The sequence below is a fragment of the Otolemur garnettii genome, unplaced genomic scaffold (genome assembly GCF_000181295.1).
Source record: "Otolemur garnettii isolate 467f Iridium unplaced genomic scaffold, OtoGar3 scaffold00115, whole genome shotgun sequence".
NCBI classification, from domain to species: domain Eukaryota; kingdom Metazoa; phylum Chordata; class Mammalia; order Primates; family Galagidae; genus Otolemur; species Otolemur garnettii.
Window position 1 is genome coordinate 3457687 of NW_003852510.1, and position 21586 is coordinate 3479272.

The following is a 21586-nucleotide window of genomic DNA, read 5'->3' on the forward strand; positions in this document are numbered from 1 at the left end:
AGCTCACAGCAACCTCCAACTCCTGGGCTCAAGCGAGTCTCCTGCCTCCGCCTCCCAAGTAGCTGGGACCACAGGCGTCCGCCACAACGCCTGGCCATTTTTTGGTTGCAGCCGTCATTGTTGCCCGGCGGGTCCGGGCCGGGGACCCGAACCCGCCACCCTAGGTGTACGCGGCTGGCGCCCCAGCCGGTTGAGCCACAGGCGCCAAGCCGTCAGGCTGGTCTTTAACTGAGAGATGTTCATGCTCTGTATCCCAGGCTAGAGTACCATATCATCATAGCTCACTGCAATTGCAAACATCTGGGCTCAAGTGATACCCCTGCCTCAGTCTTCTGAGTAGCTTAGACTATAGGCATGCACCATCACGCCTGGTAAATTTTTCTATTTTTTGTAGAGACAGGCTTTTGCTCTTACTCAGGTTGGTCTTGAACTCTTGGTCTCATGCAGTCCTCCCACCTCAGCCTTCCAAAGTGCTAGGATCACAGGTGTAAGCCACCATACTTGATTTTATTAATTTTTAACATACAGTGTTTCATCTTGGTTTGAAAATCTATTTTTTAAAGTAAATAAAGGAAAGATGCTTTCAGATTATGAAGCAGAATATAGTAGAAATAAGATGTTCATATACATTCTTTTTGATTAGATTCAAAACCTCATGAAGAAATTTTACTCTTCAAGACAATCAGTAAGAAGATTCTCTAAACTATCTAAAATGTATGTCATTATTCATTCTTTGGACATGCTGTAAATCTTGAAACTAGTTCTTCCCTATTAATATTACCATTTCTATTTCAGATAGTATTTATAGCTTGAATTCTTTATATATCAACTTCCTGGATCTTTCTGAATAGCAAACCATCTAAGGTGATGAATATGTACATAGCTTTCTCAGGACACTTAAACAGCAAAGATTAGAATTTATAGCTGTACAAAGCATTTAGTCTTTCATATAAATCTCACCAATTAAGAAAAAATGGTTTCAAAGCTCTAGGGAAGCAATGGCAATGGTAACATTCAGAGGCTTAGGACCATAAGGCACTTTATACCTCTGAAAAAATTTCTTGTCCTCATTTTAATATGTAAGTTTTTCTACATGCATATTCAAGATAATGAGGCTCATATCATTTTTGTAAAAACCTAGAAAGCATGGCTGGAAGGACTGCTATTTGCTAGAGCTGAATAGAAATTACTAAAATTCTCCTGGGATTTTTGTACATCAAGATGATGAAACAGGCATTGCTTCACAAAATGTTAGTTCTTTAATTTATATCAATAGTTCATTATCACTCTAGGAATAAAACTACAATTCCTTAAAATAGTATATAAAACTTCCTTGCTTCATATAAATCTCTTCACCTAGAAAATTGATAATACTGTAGATTTCAGAATATACTGTATTATTTCAGTTTCCTGCCACAGCGTATGATATTCTTTCTGCCTAGAACTTTTCTCTCATTCTTCTGTTTTCCTAGGAAATTATTCCTGTTCTTTTCCAGCTTTTTCTCATAAGAAAATCCTCAAATAGTGATGGAAATGTCAAAAGGATCTTAGAGCAAGCTTCAAAAGCCTCCCTCTGGCCAGACCTGGTTCAACTTGATTATCAAAATAAATTAGGATAATAAGAGATTTTAATCTGTTTAATAAAAGAATCCATAAACATAATAATATAAACATAATGGTTTTTTTTTTTTTTTTTTTTGAGACAGAGCCTCAAGCTGTCCCCCTGGGTAGAGTGCTGTGGCATTACAGCTCACAGCAACCTCCAACTCCTGGGCTCAAGCGAGTCTCTTGCCTCAGCCTCCCAAGTAGCTGGGACCACAGGCGCCCGCCACAATGCCCGGCTATTTTTTGGTTGCAGCCGTCATTGTTGTTTGGCGGGTCCGGGCTGGGGATTCGAACCCGCCAGCTTAGGTGTACGTGGCTGGCGCCTTAGCCGGTTCAGCTATAGGCGCCGAGCCAACATAATGGTTTTTAAAAATTATTCTTACAATAGGAGACCAACTGTTAAATGAAGAAATGTTGGAATTAGAAAAACATCACTTGGCAACCATCATAGTAATAATTGGTTTAGGGAAAAATCATCAATTGATGGTAAAACTAGAAGGTAAAAGCCTCTAGAAAAACAATATATTTATATGTTTCCATAGTATATTCTACAAAATACTATTAACTACAAAGGAATAACAATTTACACTTAAATTATCTTACACTGTAATTTTACAGTGGAAGATACCACTTTCACCAACTGATCAAGGTTCACATCAAGGTTCACCAGTAATGGGAAAAGCTGAGAGATTGTGCTAAAAAATAACAGTGAAAAAATAAAGTGGTATTAGAAGATATAATGACAATATAGACTGGGTAATATAACACTAAAAAGGATAAAATGTTTTAAAGTTATAAATAAAGGAGTCAAGTGCAAACAGTTTTACAAAGGCAAACAAAGCCTTTTGACTTGAGGTAGCTTCAGATGATCAGCAGGAGCTTTTCATGATGGTCTCTGGGCTTCACTACGAGGTATTCTTAAAGACTGAGGGCTCTTGAGAAAAAGCCTCAGATTAGAATCCCTGGGTTCTTGCCCTTATTAACAGCTCTTGTATTATATAAACACCTTAAGCTGGTTATTGCCGCCATAGTAAAATACTAGATTTAGATACAATCTTCCCCTTTCTTATACTCCTTTTTCATCAGATCTTTCTCCTCATTGCTTTTGCTTTGCTGTCATTCTGATTCAGGAATATGAACTACAGAGTTTGTGTAGTATCTGATCTGGAATCCCTTAGTTCATTTACTTCTGTCTTGCTGTCTATTTTCTGGTTTGGTGCCCTCTTTTGGACCTCTGAATTATAGCTTGCTTTGTTATGCTTCAAAAGACTGAGAATTCTCATTTCTCAAAGAAAGAGCATGTTAGGATATAATTTTACAGGCATTAATAGAAGCATAAGTATTTTTGTGGTCAGTCTATATTTAGAATATTTTCTTTCCTTTTTGTTTTTTTAGAGACAGAGTCTTACTTTGTTGCCCTCAGAAGAGTGCTGTAGCGTCAAGTGCAAACATCACAGCAACTTCTAACTCTTGGGCTTAGGTGATTCTCTTGGTTAGCCTCCCAAGTAGCTGGGACTACAGGTGCCCGCCATAACGCCTGGCTATTTTTTTGTTGCAGTTTGGCCGGGGCCGGGTTTGAACCCTCCACCCTTGGTATATGGGGCAGGTGCCCTACTCACTGAGCCACAGGGCGCTGCCCTATATTTAGAATATTTTCATTGTAAATACCATTAGCATTAAAATACAAAATTCAGAATTGTTTTCTTCACTAATTCCTTGTTCCAAATATTCTCTAAATAAAAAGTAGAGAAAAAGTAACTTTTTAAAAGAAATTTAAGCTGTAATATTTCAAAAAGTTGTACTTGTCAAATACCTTATAAAGCCCTTTCCAAACATTAACTAGTCACTATGATGCCTTAGGAAAATGGACCCACAGAAGTTAAAAGTTACCGTTGCAGTTAAAGGCATTTATTTTATCAGCTCACAAAGTTGCATTTCCCTTAGTCAATCTTAGTCACCCTATATGTTGGTGTTATATTATTAAGTTTAAGCACATAAAACTTCAACTTTCAGAACCTCCACTGTAAATAGTAACATCAACTACTAATAAAAAAGTCAATTTCAGTTAATATCTTTTGTAAGATGTAAACAATGTCAACCATAATCTTTAGGCACCTGGTAAATGCTGACTGGTAGAGTTGGGAAAGGAAAACTTAGAATAGGTGATCACAGAGAATGAAGCAGGGTCTTTCTCAAATGTGAAGATTGAGTCAATGTTGATAATGAAAAGAGAAATCTACAAAACCTGACCTGAAAGAGTGAGATCAAACATTATTATATAGGAATATTTCAATAAGTGTATAATATAAGATACAGAAGAGAGTGAAAATGATTGTTTCTTTAATTGAATCTTATGTGTAAAAAAAGATGTGGGTTTTAGTTCTTTCTGTGCCCTGATATTTTGTATATTAATAAATTATCTAAAATTTCATGGGATTTATCAGTGTGTAGATAGCTCTATAATCCTTGAACTGTACAATTCTAAGTATGTAACTCAAGGGACTGTTTGTATTTCATACTTTTTATACTTTGAAGAAAAAATGTCAAAGAAAATCCACAGTATTTGAGGGGAAAAAAGTGATCACAAACAAAGGTTAAATTTAAAACATAGCCTAATGAGACCTGGCACATACACTCTCATGGCATACACCTTTTCCCCCAAAAGGTTTTCTTTGTAAGTGCTTTGGAACTAAGAGCTAGTATGTTGGATTAATTGATGTCTGCTGGTGCTTACTGATTACTCGTATTCTGTTTCTGTTTTCTTGTTTCATAGTTTCTACTACATGAAAAATACCTTAAAAGGTAGATCCTTCTACCTATTCCTGTTACTGTTGGAGCAGTAAAAAGAGCAAGTGAGATCGAGGGATCTACCTTTTAAAGCATTTTCCATGTAGTAGAAACTATGTAGTTATTTATTCTATATTTACTGGGCACTGGAAATAATCTGAATCTTTGTGATCTTCATGTAGTAGGAATGAGAATGACTTTTTTCTTTTTTCTGTATTATTCAGATTTGACAATGACACTGTATCACTTTAAAAACTTCTGATAAATGCCTTTTGAGTTGAAATAATTGTTTTTTAATCAACCCCAGCCAAATTCTGGGGGTTCAGGAAAATTTCATCATGGTCCAAATTCTGAAGGTTCAGGAAAATTTCTCAACAGCATCTGCTTTAATATATTTACTGCTAGGGTGACACCTGTGGCTCAGTGGGTAGGGTGCCAGCCTCATATACTGAGGGTGGTGGGTTCAAACCCAGCCCCAGCCAGCTAAAACAGCAGTGGCAACTGCAACCAAAAAATAGCTGGGTGTTGTGGCAGGTGCCTGTAGTCCTAGCTACTTGGGAGCCTGAGGCAAGAGAAACCACTTAAGCCCAAGAGTTGGAGGTTGCTGCCAGCTGTGATGCCACGGCACTCCACCAACGGTAACAGTTTGAGATTCTGTCTCAAAAAAAAAAAAAAAAGAAAAAAAAAAGAAAAAATATATTTATTTATATTTACTGCCATACTAAGAAAAAAATCCATTTTTTCTTGGGGCTATGGTGTTTTATTATGAAGACAGAATAAAAACTTAGGAAATAAAACAATCCTAATTTAATGATTTTTTTATTGTTTTCTGCAATGAGTTATATGCAACTCATGCAGTGCTAGAATTTTTATACTGCACACTTATGTGAGTTGTATGTGACTCATGACATACATATTGCATTTCTTTTTGAGAATTAAGTCTTTTGTCATTCCACAACATGTTTCATTGTGTCTGAAGTGGACCTTGGGTGGTCCTGGATGACAACCTCTGAATCATATCCCTAAGTATGTGTAACAATGTAATGTTGCTATTTACTATCCTATTGATTTTTTTCAAAGTGCTACCAGGTGCACATTCAAGGCAAAATGTGCAATCGGAAGTTATGGTAATTGAAGAACATAGTTCAGCATGTGTGGCATGCAGGGTGGCCAATTGGAGCAGGGTGACAGAAGGTGGGAGAGACCTCTAGATTGCTAGTGACAAAAATGAGCAGAGGTTTCACAGCTTCATGAGGCCCTAGGTTCAAAACTAGTGTGAATTAAATACAAGAAGTCCCCAAGTTACAAACACCCCACTGACACACGACCCACACTTATGTACAAAGGCTATTATAATAGGTTAATGTACCTGTTCTAACTTACATACAAATTCAATTTAAGAACAAACCTACATCATCTGGGGGACTGCCTGTACAACTTGCATGGCAGGTAAGTGTGTTAACTGCGTTTTTAATTATCAAAAGCTTCCTACTGCACTAGGGATATAACTTTAATCTTTTCACCATCTGGCCTTTCTCTTCCTTCATCACCCACCCTTTGCTTTTACACATACCCTTATTCTAGCCACAGCAAACTCAGTAATTTGCAGTACACAGCATTTTTTCATACACCTCTCAGTTACCCTTCACCTTCCAGCACAACTAGCAAACACTTGCTTATTTCTCAAAACTTTGAAGATAATGTGTTATCAGTATAGAATAGTATAAATTATATAGTTGCCCTAGTTTGAAACTGCAGGTCATTCTTAACTTATTTTTTGTGCCTAGTTCTCAATCCTGTCAGTTTTGGTTTCTTAATATTTCAGAAATCTGTCTATTTCTATTGCTTCAGCTTTAATTCAGGTTCTATCAGATTTCTGCTTCTGATCCTGCCCAGACTCACTCCATTCTTCACACAGTAGTACATGTTTTTTCAGAGTTCATGTTTTTTTCAAGTTCAGATTTGACCTTGTCATTTCCATGTTTAAATTCCTCTAGTGGCCTTTATAATAAGGTCCAGACCTTACTATTAGGATGACATTTAGGTTTATCTGCAAAGCCTATATTGGCCAACTTGAAGTCAAGATCTGCTAAGTTTTCCATCCGGCTTATTCTTTCCCTTATTCCCCTCCTTCTCCAACTTGCCCACTCTCTTCCCCATCTTTGTGTCAGAATGACTAGAGTATGGTTAGCTCTCCTAAATGTTATTTTCAATCAAAATTATTTTAACTAGTCTTAATATATTTTTAATTAGAGTCTTAATCTAAGCTAAATAGAATTGAGTTCAGGTGGGGAGAATAGTCTGAATAAAGCAGCTGTGCTAGATTTTCTCCCCTACATCACTTTCCACTCTTCTTTACCCTATTCTGTGCCATTGAGGCTGGCATGTATGGATAGGATCAACAATCTCCTTCTCCTTGTGTCTTCTGCTTGAGTTCAGCCAATGGGAGGCATTCATTGGCAGGAGAATGGAGACCAGAAGAGTGCAAAGTATTTATTCCTTTGGCTATCTCTCTTCTGGTTGGCAGAATTATGTCTCTCTACTGAAGCCCGCTGATTCTGTGAGATAGTGCTCTAAAAGCTATGAATCTTTTCAGGTAATTGTGCCTTTCTCTGGTTCCATGAGGTTTGGAGACAGCAACAATTCCTGCTGTTGCTTTTTTCAAAAGTTATTCTTTTCTTGTTTTCCTTAACCTTGACCACTCTGTTTTAGTTTCTTTATTAAATATTCCTTCATTATCTTTTGAGTATACCATCTGTCTCTTGCCAGGACCCTGAATGAACAACTGCTAAAGGTTTAGAGAAGAATGCAGAGATCGGGCTAAAGCACTGGGTTTTTATTGGGGATCAGTGGGAGTTTAGGCTAGAAAAATTGCTAAAACTAGATCCTTGAGGCCACTTAATACTAGGCTTTGGAGTTTGAACTTTATCATGTAAGCCAATGAAAAATCATTTATGTAACTTTATCACATAAGCCAATAGGACATTGGTTTTAAGCATGACAGTGACACCCAAATCTTTATAGATTTCTTGTGGATGACAAATTCTACCATAGAAAGCATAAATGATTTGCTCAATATCCATCTCTAAATAAATAGCATCAAGATTAAAAGACCAGATCTCCTGATTTTTAGTCTAGTGTGCTTCTTCCTGTACCATACTAGGTACTGGACTTCCCCTTCATTGCATTAGGTAAATATGAATCAATATCTTCTGTCTGTATTAAGCATAGGGAGTAATGTTGTAATGAATAAGACAAGATTCTGATCTTCCTCAATCTTTCATGAAACATACACAAATAAGTCTGTATATTAAGGAAAAATAAAAGACTGTATCTATGCTTGTGTTTTAAGCTACAAACAAAATACTGTGTATGATAATAAAGAAAAGGGAATAACTAATTCCGAGGGTACAAAATGTATGGCTTCACAGAGGAGGTGACAATTTAGTTGCTCTTTAATAAATGAGAAAAAGGGAAGGAACATCTGAAACTAGAGAAACAGAATAAACAAAATCATAGAGGTCTGAAAACACTTTTAGAGAATGAGGAATTGCCCAATGAGGTTATAGGACAGAGGTGGAGAGGATGACATACAAGGCATAAAGCTGGTCACATAAGTTAAACATTTAGAGGTTTAGTATTGTAGAATTTGGTGAACCTACAAGGTGTTGAGTTGGTATAATTTTCCAAACTTGCCAGTAGGAAGAACCATCTAGAATGCTTGCTAATGGAATGGATAACCAGGCCTTCCTCCTCAAGAGCTGATTCAGTGTATTTGGGTGTGGATCAGGAGGTCTTATTTTCACCATGTCACTGACTTATTTGTAGAATTTGTAAGTGTGAGAAAGGCTGGTGTTATGCATTCATGCTAAATGCCCAAGGTCTGAATGGCTCAAGGTGGTCATGGTCTAGTCACTAAACAGAAATGTAAATGCAGAGTACTTCACTGAGCTATCAGCAGGGAAGGCTTCCTCTCAGCCTGGTGTCCCGGGGGCCTCAAATGGGGCCAGTTGTGTGAGGGATCAGGCATCCTAGAAAGGGGAGGGATCTGCTATCAGTAGCCCAGGACGATCAGGGCTTGCCCTAGCTTCTCACATCAGCTTCCTGGGAAATAAGCCTGCTGGGGTTCTCAGTGGAACAACTGTGGTGGCAACATTCCCACCAATAGACATGGGTGGTAAAAGGAAATGAGAGGATGTGGGGACAAGGGTAAGGTGGGAGAGGACGGTTGGGGGAGGTTGGGCGCTCAGGTTGTCTGGACAACTCTCACCTGCCACCTGGGCTCGCTCCCGGCTTCTCCACAGCGGCTGGCTCCATGCCTCCCACCTCTCGCGAGAGAAGGAGGCGCCACTGCGCGGCCACTTCCGCCCTCCTTTAAAAAATTAAAACGAAAATATTTTTTCCTGAAAGTTTGGGCCAAAAACATGGGTTGCGTTATGCATGGGAGCATGTTATACATGGCAAAATATGGTATATTCTGGATATTAACTGCTTATCACATATGTGATTATTTTCTCTCATTCTGTAGTTGCTTTTTCATTCTGGTGTGTCCTTTGATGTTCAAAGTTTTAAGTATGATGTAGTCCCCTTTGTCTATGTTTGCTTTAGTTGTCTGTTTTTGGTGTCATATCCAAGAGATCATTTCCCATTATAACGTTGGAAAGCTTTCTCCATATTTTTTCTAGGAGTTTTATAGTTTCAGGTCTTATGTTTAGATCTTTGATCCACTTGGAGCTAATTTTTGTGTATGGTATGAGAGTCCATCTTCATTATTTTGCATAAGGATAGAGATGTTTGTTGGAAACTGTCTTTTCTCTATTGAGTGGTTTTGGTACCCTTTATCGAAAATCATATATAGGAGAGGTTGTTTCTAGGTTGCATTTTCCGTTCTATTGGTCTGTATATTTATCTTTATGCCAGTACCATACTATTTTTGATTAGTGCAGCTTTGTAATAGGTTTTAAAATTAGGAAGTGTGAGGCTTTTAGCTTTGTCCTTTTTCAATATTGTTTTAGGTATACCAGGATCTCTGATACTCTACATGAATTTTAGGGTGTAATTTTCTAATAAGAAAAGTGATTGGCTTTTTGATAGGGGTTACAATGAATGTGTATATTGCTTTGGGTAGTATGGATAACAACAGTAAGTCTTAACAGTATTAAGTCTTATAATCTGTGAACATGGGCTGTCTTTCCATTTACTTGAGTCTTCAACTTCTTTTAGCTATTTTCATTTCCTTAGTTAAGTTTATTCCTAAGTATTTTATTCTTTTTGATATTATTATGAATGGGTTTTCTTAATTTCCTTCTCAAATTGTTATCTGTTCACTGTTAGTATATAGAAATGCAACTGCTTTTTGCATGATTTTCTATTCTGCAACTTTGTTGAATTCTTTTATTAGTTCTAACAGTATTTGTGTGTATGTGAGAGAGAGAAGGAGAGAGGGAGAGAACGAGAATAATTTTTAGGGTTATCTATTTGTAAGATCATGTCATACGTAAATAGAGATAATTTTATTTCTTCCTTTCAAATTGGAGTACCTTTTATTTCTTTCTCTTGCCTAATGTTAAACTTTTGGTCACCCTGCATATTGGATAAAAGTGGCAAAAATAAAAATAAGTGTTTTTGCCTTATTCTTGATCTTAGAGAAAAAACTTTCAGCTTTTCACCATTGAGCAGGATGTTAGTTGTGACCTTTTCGTATATGACCTCTATTATGTTGAAATAATTACCTTCTATCTTGTTTGTTATTATCATGAAAGGTTTTTGAATTTTGTAAAATGCTTTTATGCATCAACTGAGATGTGATTTTTGTTCTTTTAATGTGGTATATTACAGTTATTAATTTTTATACATTGAACCATCCTTGTATTCCAAAAGGAGTACCTTGAAGGTGACATAGGGTGACATAATGATACTTAACAATGAGGTATATAGCACTTTTTTTAGGACAAGTTCATGAATGTGCTTTATATGCCCCAATTATATTATTATAGTATTCTGTATTTGTTTGTATGTGTGTGTGTGTGTGTGTATATATATATATATATTTTTTTTTTTCTCTTTATTGGTGAGCTTTTTATTTTCATACACTTTCACATAGCATAGTCTCTTGTATACTAGGTCAGACAATTAAATGTGCTTTATATGCCCCAATTATATTATTATAGTATTCTGCATTTGTGTGTATGTGTATATATATATATATATATATATTTTCTCTTTATTGGTGAGCTTTTTATTTTCATACACTTTCACATAGCATAGTTTCATTTCAACTTGCAGAATTCCCTTTGCCATTTCTTATATACCAGGTCTAGTTGTGATGAACCCCCTCAGTTTTTGCTTATCCAGGAAAATATATTTCTCCTTCATTTTTGAAGGACAGTTTTGCTAGGCACAGTATCCTTTGCAGGCAGATTTTTTCCTTTGTTTTTGTTTTAGCATTTTGAATATATCATACTATTCCTTTCTGGTCTGTAAAGTTTCTGCTGAAATATCCAATGACATTTTTATGGGAGCTCCCTTGGACATGATAAGTTACTTTTCTCTTGCTTCTTTCAACATTTTCTCCTTGTCATTGACTTTTGGTGGTTTGATTATAATATTTCTTGGTATGGGTGTCTATGTACTCACCCTAGCTGTATCCTTTGAGCTTCAAGTATTTGGAGATACATTTCTTTGCTCAGATTATGGGAAATTTTTGACCATTATGTCTTCAAATTAAGTTCTGTTCCTTTCTTTCTCTCTCTCGTCCCTCTGAAACTCTCATAATGTGCACACTGGTCCACATGATGACATTCCATAAGTCCCCTTGTATTTCGTTACTTTCTCTCATTTTTCTCTTTTTACTCCTTTGACTTGATAATTTCAAATGACTTGTGTTTGAGTTTGCTGATCAAGCTGTTGTTGAACACTCTAACAATTTTTTAAATTCAGTTACTATATTCTTCCACTCTAGAATTTCTGTTTAGATCTTTTAAACAATTGATATTTGTTGATAGTCTCATTTTTAAAGATAATAATTTTGACTTATTTGCCAGGTAATCATAGATTTCCATGTCTTTGAGGAGGATTTCTAGAAATTTTGTTCCTTTGATTTGGTTTGTTTCCCTAGTTCTTGGTATGCCTTGTGATTTTTTTGCTGCGTTTTATACATTTGAAAAAACATTAATGTCTCCGAGTCTTTAAAGACTGGTTTTATACAGGGGAAGACTCTTAACAGTCAGCCTGGCTAGAGATTCTGGGAGGCTTCTGAAACCTTTTGGGGAGGATGTGACTTCTCCGTGACTATTCATGCTATTTCCCAATTAGAAGTTTACAGGTCTCTTTTATCAGAAGTGTGTAATATTTTGCTCCTCTGGTTTTACCACAGCACTGCAGGCTCTGTACTACTGTTGCTGGGAGCCACTCCTACGCTTTTTTCATAGTGGCCCCCAGGCATCCAAAGTATGCCAGTTTTCTGTCAGCACCCTAGTCAAAGCAGAATCCATTCCCTAGGACAGTTCTCCAAAACTGTCTCTATTTTTGCTTACTTTCAGCAGCCACCCAGGAGGCGTCTAAGCTATGCTGGTTCTGTCAATGCAGTAAGACAGAAATCAGTCCATTGGACAGCCCTCTGAAAAGCTGGAATGTTTGATGCATATTCTGTTCTTCCCCCACAGAGAAAAGTCATGAGTCAGACGTACTCTCTTGACCATGCTAAACTGTAGTGACTTGGGGAAGGAGAGGTCACAAGTAAAGTAGAACAATTCTTCTTATCCATTTCAATGTCATTGTTTGTGGCTTTGTACTAGCATGGAGTAATACAACTTCTTACCTGTTTTCTGAAGTTCTCATGAAGGTACTGTGGTCCCATATTGCTTTGAAGTTGATGTCTCTGTGTGGAAATGAGAGCTGGGATTTTCTATTCTTAGCTATCTATACCAGCTATAATATTGACAATGAGGAATCAGAAAGATTGACTAGAAGTAATGAATGATACAATTTTTCATATAAATTAAAAGTATGATAATCTGGGAAAATAAGATAAGTGAGACCAAATTTAAACTGAATAGCAAATACAACATAGGAAATCTAGGTTTTACTAATAGAATAGTGATATTTAGGAGCCTAGTGTGGTGGTACATGCTTGTAGTCCCAGCTACTCAGGAGGCTGAGGTGGGAGGATGACTTGAGTCCAGGACTTTTATGAGTCTATCCTGGGCAACATAGCAAGACCTTATCTCTAAAGAAAGGTTTTTGTGGTTTCTTTTTTTCTTTTATTTATTTATTGTTTAACCATTCTTTCCCCCAACATATTAAGGGGGTACAAATGTGTTTGATACATGATACTTTTCATAATGCTTAAGTTGGGGCTTTTGGCATGCCTTTCACCCAGTAAGTGTTCATTATACCTGATAGGCAAGTTTTTACCCCTCTCAAAGTTTTTTTTTTTTTTTCTAAATTTGAGAACTTAGTAAATGAGCAACATGAGGATATAATAAAGAAAATTGAATAAAGTTGATTTATTTAGAAGATGAGAAAGTTGAAAGAGACAGAGCTTAGATACAATAACTTAATAAATATTTATGAAAATCAATGCTGATTATCTTTAGTTACATGAAGAAAGATCATCTAAGTGACAGTAATCTGCTGCTGTTTGATTCAGTGAATGCCAATCAGGAGGATAAGGAATTAAATTATGGCAAGAGAGAATGAGAAAAATTTTCCTGAAAATAAGAGCTGCAAGAAAGTAGCATACTTCTCCAAGGATTACTTCAAAATCCTCTTTCTTGGGGATTATGAAAAAAGGGAAAATTTAAATTTTCTTAGTAGCAAGGTATAAGAAAATTAACGGGAGAACACATCTATATAGGATAAATTAAAGGGCATACAACTAAAACCAAAAGTCTGATAATATACTCCCTGTAAGAGATAATTTAAGTAACAGGTCCTAATCTGGATAGCAGTAGTGAGAATGAAGGAAGGGATAGAGCCAAAGTGAGAACATGAAATAATGTGAGAAGGTACAGTTAAAAAATATAGTATTTTTAATAAGCACATCAGTGTTTTGGTAATTTTTTTTTCTTTCCTCCTATCCTAATTTCCTTTTTAGGATATTCTGCTATACTTTGACTGCTTTGCCTTCTTCAGGTACTCCTTTCACTTATTTACTCACTCACCCATTCAACCCATTTACTGAGACACTAGATTTTGGGAATAGTATCAGTGAGCAAAATAGATGAGGTTTTGCAAGAAGCTTAGAGTAGAAAGGAAGAGGCATCAGAAAAGATAGAGTATAAACAGGCTTCCAAGACACTAGAGAAGAACATAGGAGGGTATATTTGATCAAATTTGGGAGGTGACATAAAGCCTCCTAGAAGAAATGTAGGGTGAGTAGGAGCTGTCCAGGCTTTGGAAAAGATGTGAAGTCAGTATTTTGGGAAAGAGGGAGCTATTTGCAAATTGAAAGGTTCATATGACTATGCACTGAATTCAAGGTGGGAGTGGTAGAGACAACACTAGAGGCAAACAGGAGCCAGATGATAAGTAATTTTAAGGAGTTGGGTTTTAACACAAAAATAATAAGAAGGTCTTACAAAGTTAAAGTTATCAAAGGAGCATGACAGGTTTAGATGTTTATTTTGGAAAGATAAAAAATCGTTATAGGAAGGGGGATAAAACTTTGTAAAGATTTTTGGTTTGGACAACTAGGTGTGATGTTCACTCCTTAAAATATGAGAAGAGCAGGTTGAGATTATAAATTTGTTTTAGTCATGTTGAATATGAGATATTTGTGGAACATCCCCAAAGAGATCTACAACAGATGATATGAAATATATGTCCAAAGTTTAGGGAAAACTTAGGGGCTTTAGTTATAATTTAACTTATTTGAAGGCACTTTGAGTGGATGACCTTGTTCGTGCAGAATACAGAGTGTGAATAGAAGGCCTAAGAGAGACTTCTGAAAAACATCAATATTTAATGAATAGGCCAAAAAAGAAGCCTTCACAGAAGGTAGAGACATGAAAAACAGATAGTTTAAAAGGAACATTAGGAGAAAGAAAAGCCAAGAAATATAATTGTTTCAAGAAGAAGGGAGTGATTTAAAAATGTATGCAAGCTTGATTTGCCTTCCTTTAGGTTTTCCCTTCCTTTTACATCTTATTAATGATCTTAAATACATTCATTTTCTTCAAACTCTGCTCTTAGAGGTGACATTCAAATTACCTGATAAACTTATGTAAGACTAATGGATTTTAATTGTTTATGTAAGACTAATGGACTTTAATTGTTACTCCAATTAATGTATTTTCATTGAAAAAGTGAATTTTTGGAGATAATGTCTTCATTCTAATGAATAGTTGTGGCTGTGTATGGCGGCTCATGCCTGTAATTCTAGCACTTGGGGATGACGAGGCCGGAGGATCCCTTGAGCTCAGGAGTTTGAGACCAGCCTGAGCAAGAGTAAGACCCCATCACTAATAAACAAACTAACAAAGAAAAAAAGGAAGGTTTATTATAAAACAAAGAATAACTGAATATTCTTGTATGTATACTATTACATACAATAATATATATAATAGTAAAGCTATACTAAGAACAGCCTGGTATTAGCATAAAAACAGACACAGACACATAGTCCAATGGTACAGAACAGAGAAGTCAGAAAAAAAATCCACATATTATAATCAACTGATTTTCAATAAGTGTGCCAGGAACATACATTAGGAAAAGGACACTATCATCAACAAATAGTGCTGGAAAAACTGGATATCCACATGGAAAAGAGTGAAACTAGACCCTTATCTATAACCATATATGAAAATCAACTCAAAATGGATTAGAGACTTAAACATAAGACTTGTAACTATAAAACTACCGAAAGAAAATATGGGGGAAATGTTTCAGAACATTAATCTAGGCAAAGATTTTATGGCTAAGACTTTAGAAACATAGACAACAAAAACAAAAATAGACAAATGGGACTATGTTTTTTTTTTTTTTTTTTTTGAGACAGAGCCTCAAGCTGTCCCCCTGGGTCGAGTGCCATGGCATTACAGCTCACAGCAACCTCCACCTCCTGGGCTCAAGCGAGTCTCCTGCCTCCGCCTCCCAAGTAGCTGGGACCACAGGCGCCCGCCACAACGCCCGGCTATTTTTTGGTTGCAGCCGTCATTGTTGTTTTGGCGGGTCCAGGCTGGGGATTCGAACCCGCCACCTTAGGTGTATGTGGCTGGCGCCTTAGCCGGTTGAGCTATAGGTGCCGAGCCGACAAATGGGACTATGTTAAACTACAGAACTTCTGTACAGCAAAATAAGCAATCAATAGAGTGAAGACACATTCTAAAAAGTGGAAGAAAATATTTATAAACTATTAATCTGACAAGGGACTAATAGCCAGGATATATAAAGAACTCCAACAACTCAACAGAAAAAAACAAATGACCTCATTAAAATGTGGGCAAATGACAGGAACAGACATTTCTCAAAAGGAGATACATAAATGGCCAATAAATATATGAAAAACAGTGTTCAACATCACGATTCATTAGGGAAATGCAAATTAAAGCCGCAATGAGATAACATCCTATTCCAGTCAGAATGGCTATAATTAAAAAGTCAAAACTGTAACACTTTTACAAAAGAGGTATTGATTATGGTCAAATTCAGTGTTTTATTATATCTAGTTTTATTAATATACAATCCCTGAAAATCTGTCTTTTGGATTTATTGAAAATAATAAACTGGTTGACAGAGGAAATAATTATAGGCAGAGGAATGAAATAAAAAAATAACTAGCATCATATTATCTCCATAGCATATGTAGTAAGAAAACAATTTTGGCATAGATAACCATGTTAAATTAAAAATGTGGGCAATAAAATCAGAGAGCCAGGTTTCAAATACTGGCTCCAGCTCATATTATTAGTATATCTACAAACAACTTATTTAACTATGAAATCTTTAGTTCCTTTACTTATTTAATTCAGAAATACATAGAATTTTACTCATAAGATCTGCTGTCATTGTTGTGAGAATTATGAATCATTTAGAAAAGTATTTGAAACACAGTCAATAAAAATTAACCTGTTTTATCATTATCAAAAAATAGCAATACTAGTAGGATTTGTGGTAATAATAATAGCAGCTAACATTTATTAAGTGATTATTATGTACCTAATATTATACCATTTAATCCTTAACCCGTGAGGTAGATACTCCTATCACCACATTTTACAGGCAAGAAAGCTGAAGCATAGAGATATTGAGTACTTGTCCAAATTCACAAAGCTAATAAGTAAAAAAACCAAGATTTGAGCAGAGGTAGTTAGACTGTATAGGGTACATTCTTTTATATGATGAACCAGTGAAGGCAGGAGTTTTGAGGCCTGTAGACTATGCACTGAACCTGAATATATACTAAAAAGGTAACCACTTTCTTTGTTTATGTGTAAGCCTGAATTTAGCACTGCATCAAATTTAGAGTGTATAGCTTGTTATAATACAAGTCTTACATACCTAATAAGAATAGGAAACTTTTACACATGAAATAAAAAAGCAAAACATCACAGAAAGTCAGGATCTATAGTTAAACTACTGTATCTAAAATTTTTCATTTAATAGTTGAAGTAGGAATTTTTAATGAATGATATTTAATCTATGTTGTTTGAATCCTGTTCATTGTAATGAATGTATACAATAAAAGAGTAATGTCTTCAAGTAAACATATCTTAGAGATAAAATTATTTAAAAATTAAAAGTCTATTAATAACGAGGGATGAATATTGTAGTCTGAGTACTGGTAGAATATTTTTGGCAGAAAAAAGAGTTCCTTGAATAAGAAGGCAATGATGAGTCAGTTACTCAAAATAGAGCCATGGAAAATCCCTTACTTCAGTAGCAACTTAACTGAATCATTATTCTAGTTAATGGCAACTAAAGTAGTAAAATCTTTTAATCTATTAAAAGAGGAAACAGTTTTGTATTTGCACATTTAAAAAATCAAAGCTCCTATTTTATTCATTTTATATTTTGTTCAAATAAGAATCACTGTGAATACTAGTGCCTAGAATACTAGAATCACTACCACAGAAGGAGTGCACATGACCTAGAACCTGTATAACTCTGTGTACACCCACATGTATGCCTGTGAACCTGACCTACAGTGAGAGGGATCCTTTAGGTTATGATTTCCCTTGTTGGAGAAAAAGAGAACAGGATGATCCCAGTAGCCTTCACTACTAAAGAACTCCATAGCCTTCATTACTGCTGTGGATACCCAAAACATTGGCTGCTGACTACACCAATGTGATCTTTGCTGATGGTACCTCAGTTGACAGAGCTGCTTGTCGACCATGATGCTGTGCCTTTACTGAAGCCAGAACTTCTTCCCCTCACACCGAGCCTTCACCCTCACACCCACATATAGACTTCTTCCTCAAACCCACATATAGGTGAAGGTCTGTTCCCACCAAAACCAGTCTATAGAATCTGGAAGAGGTAGTTGGTTCATCAATGGTGCAGATATTAGGGCAAGGAAATAAAAAGCTTTAAATTCAAGGAAACTTTACCATACTAAAGTAACAGAATAAGTTTTCAGTAACCAACCCCAAAGAAATGAAGATCTATGAACTATCTGACAAAGAGTTCAAAGCAATAATTATTAAAAAAATTTAATCTTTCTTTTTTTAGAGATAGGGTCACCCTATGTTGCCTGGGCTGGTATTGAATACCTGACCACAAGTGATCCTTTCACCTTGGCCTCAAAAAGTGCTGGGATTACAGGCATTAGCCACCATGCACAGCACAAAATAATTATTTTAAGTAATTCAGTGAGCTATGAGAGAAGAACACAGATAGACAACTCAACAAAACCAGAAAAACAGTACATGAACAAAATGAAAAGTTCAAAGAGACAAAAATCAAAAAGAACTAAGCAGAAATTCTGTAGTTGAAGAATACAAATGAAATGAAATGAAATGAAAAACACAATAGCATCAACAGCTAACTTGAAAAAGGATACCAAAGAATCGGAGAATTCAGACAGGTCATTTGATAACATCAAAGAGAGTTTATATACCAAGAACCTTTTAAGCCCCCCACCCTTTCCTTGTATTGGTTGTAGCTTGAGCACAGCTATAGATTGGAGCTCCTTCTAAGTGAAGGAGGTATACTTTGGACATAGGGCTCTGGTGTCTGCTGCTGGCTATGGCATGGCCTACCTTGGTCCTGGGGCTTTTCCTGGCCTATGTTGTCCTAGAGGAGGTAGAGGGGCAGCTAGGAAGGGGTACCTGGAGTCTGGAAGATAATACTAGTCCCAAGTTTGATATGAATATGCTAGTTTCACTTCTAAGGCAAGAAAATGAAAGAGATATTTGTGTGATAAACATTCTCAAGAAATGAAATACATGGATTACTTTGTAACTGGGAATGAAAGTAGAATTGCCACCAGATAATTATGTGCGTTGGCCTACTATACTGTGAAAAAACAAATAATGCCTAAGATGTAAAAGTGAGCCTCATGTTAAAATCAAATGAAAAACTGATTGAAAGACTTAATATGTTAACATGGCCATACTACCCAAATCAATCTATGAATTCATTGTGTTCCCTATCAAAATTCCAATGACATTTTTTTGTTCACAAATGCAAAATCTAATCCTCAAATTCATGTGGAATGGCCAGGAGTCATGAAAAATCAAAATAATAAAATTAGAAGATTCTCCCTTCAGAGTTTCAAAACTTACTACAAAGCTTACCATGGTAGTCAAAACAGTGTGGTACTGGCATAAGGATAAACATATAGATCAGTAGAATAGAATTTAGAGAAATAAACTAATGCATGTATAGTTAACTAAATTTTGACCAGGGTACTATATTATTCAATGGGGGAAAGAATAGACTTTTGACAAAGGGCACTGGGACAACTGGGTATCAGCAAAAATATATATAAAAATTAAGAAAAATTATAAATGTTGAAATTCATCAAAATTAAAAAATTTTGTTCATGAAACAACATTATCAAGAAAGTGAAAAGACCTATGGAATGGGAGAAAGTATTTGTCAATAACCTATTTGGTAAGGGCCTAATATCTAGAAGACATAAAAAATTCCTACAACAAGAAAAAGCCACACAATCTAACATGGGCAAAAGACCTTGAGAGAAAATTTTCCAAAGATATACAAATGACAAACCAACGTGAAATGCACCACATCATTAGTCATTACGAAAATGAAAATCAAAAGCACAACGAGATATCATTTCACTTCCACTAGAATGGCTGCAACAGAAAAAAAGAAGAACATTCATGTAGAATGTTTCAGCTACTGTGGAAAACAGTTTGCAGTTCTTTAGAAAAGTAAACACAGTGTTACTGTCTGACCCAGAAATTCTACCTCCTAGGTATATAACCAGAATAACTGAAAACAAGTACACAAACAAATAGGTTTACACATGTTTATAGGAGCACTCTTCAAAATAGCCAAAAGGTGGAAATAACCCAACTACCTGTCCATCAAATGATCAATGGATAAACAAAATGTGGGGCAAAAACTATGGAATATTATGTAGTAATAACAAGGAATGAAATATTGATGCATGCTACAATATTAAAGAACCTTGAAAACATTAAGCTAAATAAAAGAATCGATACATAAAATATCACATATTGTATGGTTCCAAGTATAAGAAATATACAGAACAGGTAAATAAATCCCTAGGAAACAGAAAACAGATTAGTGGTTCCTAGGGGCTGGGGACAGAAAGAAATGAAGAATAACTGCTTAATGGAAACATGGGGTTTCCTTTCAGGGTGATGGAACTGTTTCAGAACTAGTAGAGGGGCTGGTTGAATAACACTACAGATTTACTAAATACCCTTGAATTGTTCACTTTTAAATGGCTAATTTTATATTTATATTTATATTAATAGAAAGATCAAGAGGAAGGACATTGATTGATGATTTATTCTGTATGAAATTTGGCATCCAATGGTGATTCACTTGATGCTTCTAAAAAAATCCTATGAGTTAGAGATATTATAGACCCTGTGTCCCTATGGTTATCAGTTAATCCAGAGAATCAAAACATTAACTGAAGACTTCATTCTTGGAATAGAAGATGACACTTCATCTCTGACTCTAGTGGAATCCAAATATGAATAAAGTAAACTGCTTTAGTTTATTTCAGATTTGCATTGACTTGGTTCTCTAAAAAATAATCCTTCTCCCTACCTGGTTAGGTAGGTTGTTATTATCATAAGCCCTAACTACGTACTGGCACTTATACTGACTTATACCTGAAGATTAAACTTAAGTGAGATTAATACATCAAAAATCTATTATGTTAAAACTAAAAATTTAATATGTTTTTATTACTGTAGATCCCCATAGGATTTCTTGGAGTTACCACTGCCCCTTTGCTTCAATTTGAGCTCTGCTTAGGTTTTTTCTTATATGCAAATTTTATTCTGTAGAGCAGAATGGCCAAAATTAAAAATAAATCTTTCTCTCTCTTCATTTCTCTCTCTCTCTCACGCTTCTTGCCTTGCTATCTCCATCAGTTCTAAACTATTTTATCATGATCTTGATCACTTTTAATTTAGCTATGCTAGTGAAAAGCTCAACTTATACTTGACTTCAATATCTTATAAACATTCCAACATTAAACCCACACTGAAATGCAATGAAGACTCTGCTAAGGTAGTGTTCCCCTTAAATGAGGTAATCATTTGTGAGAAGTCAGCATTCAACAATATTGGAGGTCCCAGGGAGACCTACTCAAGACTGAGACCTCCTTTCTACTACTGCAGTAGACTCTTGATTTGAAAATTCCTTTGTTGGCTAAGGAAGAATTAAAGTGGTCACCCTGAGGAACTTTTGATATGAACAAAATTATTTATTTGAGGGGTGCCTTAGAACAAAAAGGAAACAGATTGGTATGAAGAAATATCCCCAAGAAATTCAGGTTCCAAAAGTACTTCCCTAAGAAATTCCTTGGTCAAGAGAAAATAAAACTGTTTAAAAAAAAAAAAGAAAGAAAGAAAAAAAAGAAAAAGTCTCTTAAATTCTTCTAAACCCATCTGGAATCTAATTAAGAGGATTCCTAGCTCTCATCGACTATTGGAGGCAATGGGGGCAATGCATTCCCAACTTTTCTGAAACTGCCATGCCACTATATGACTAAACCAAGTACTTAGAAACTGAACCT

General features: G+C 35.7%; 1 protein-coding gene across 4 annotated transcripts in view; it reads right to left on the reverse strand.

Moving 5' to 3' along the window:
* GPHN (gephyrin) overlaps nt 1–21586 on the reverse strand; it is a 642655-nt gene that overhangs the window by 124498 nt on the left and 496571 nt on the right. For 2 of the 4 annotated variants that reach the window (XM_023517593.1, XM_023517592.1), the window contains one exon: nt 8663–8764. The exons of the other annotated variants lie outside the window; for them this stretch is intronic. In XM_023517593.1, the coding sequence (XP_023373361.1) occupies nt 8663–8764 (102 nt within the window). The remainder of the gene's footprint in view (nt 1–8662; nt 8765–21586) is intronic. 4 annotated transcript variants of the gene reach the window in all.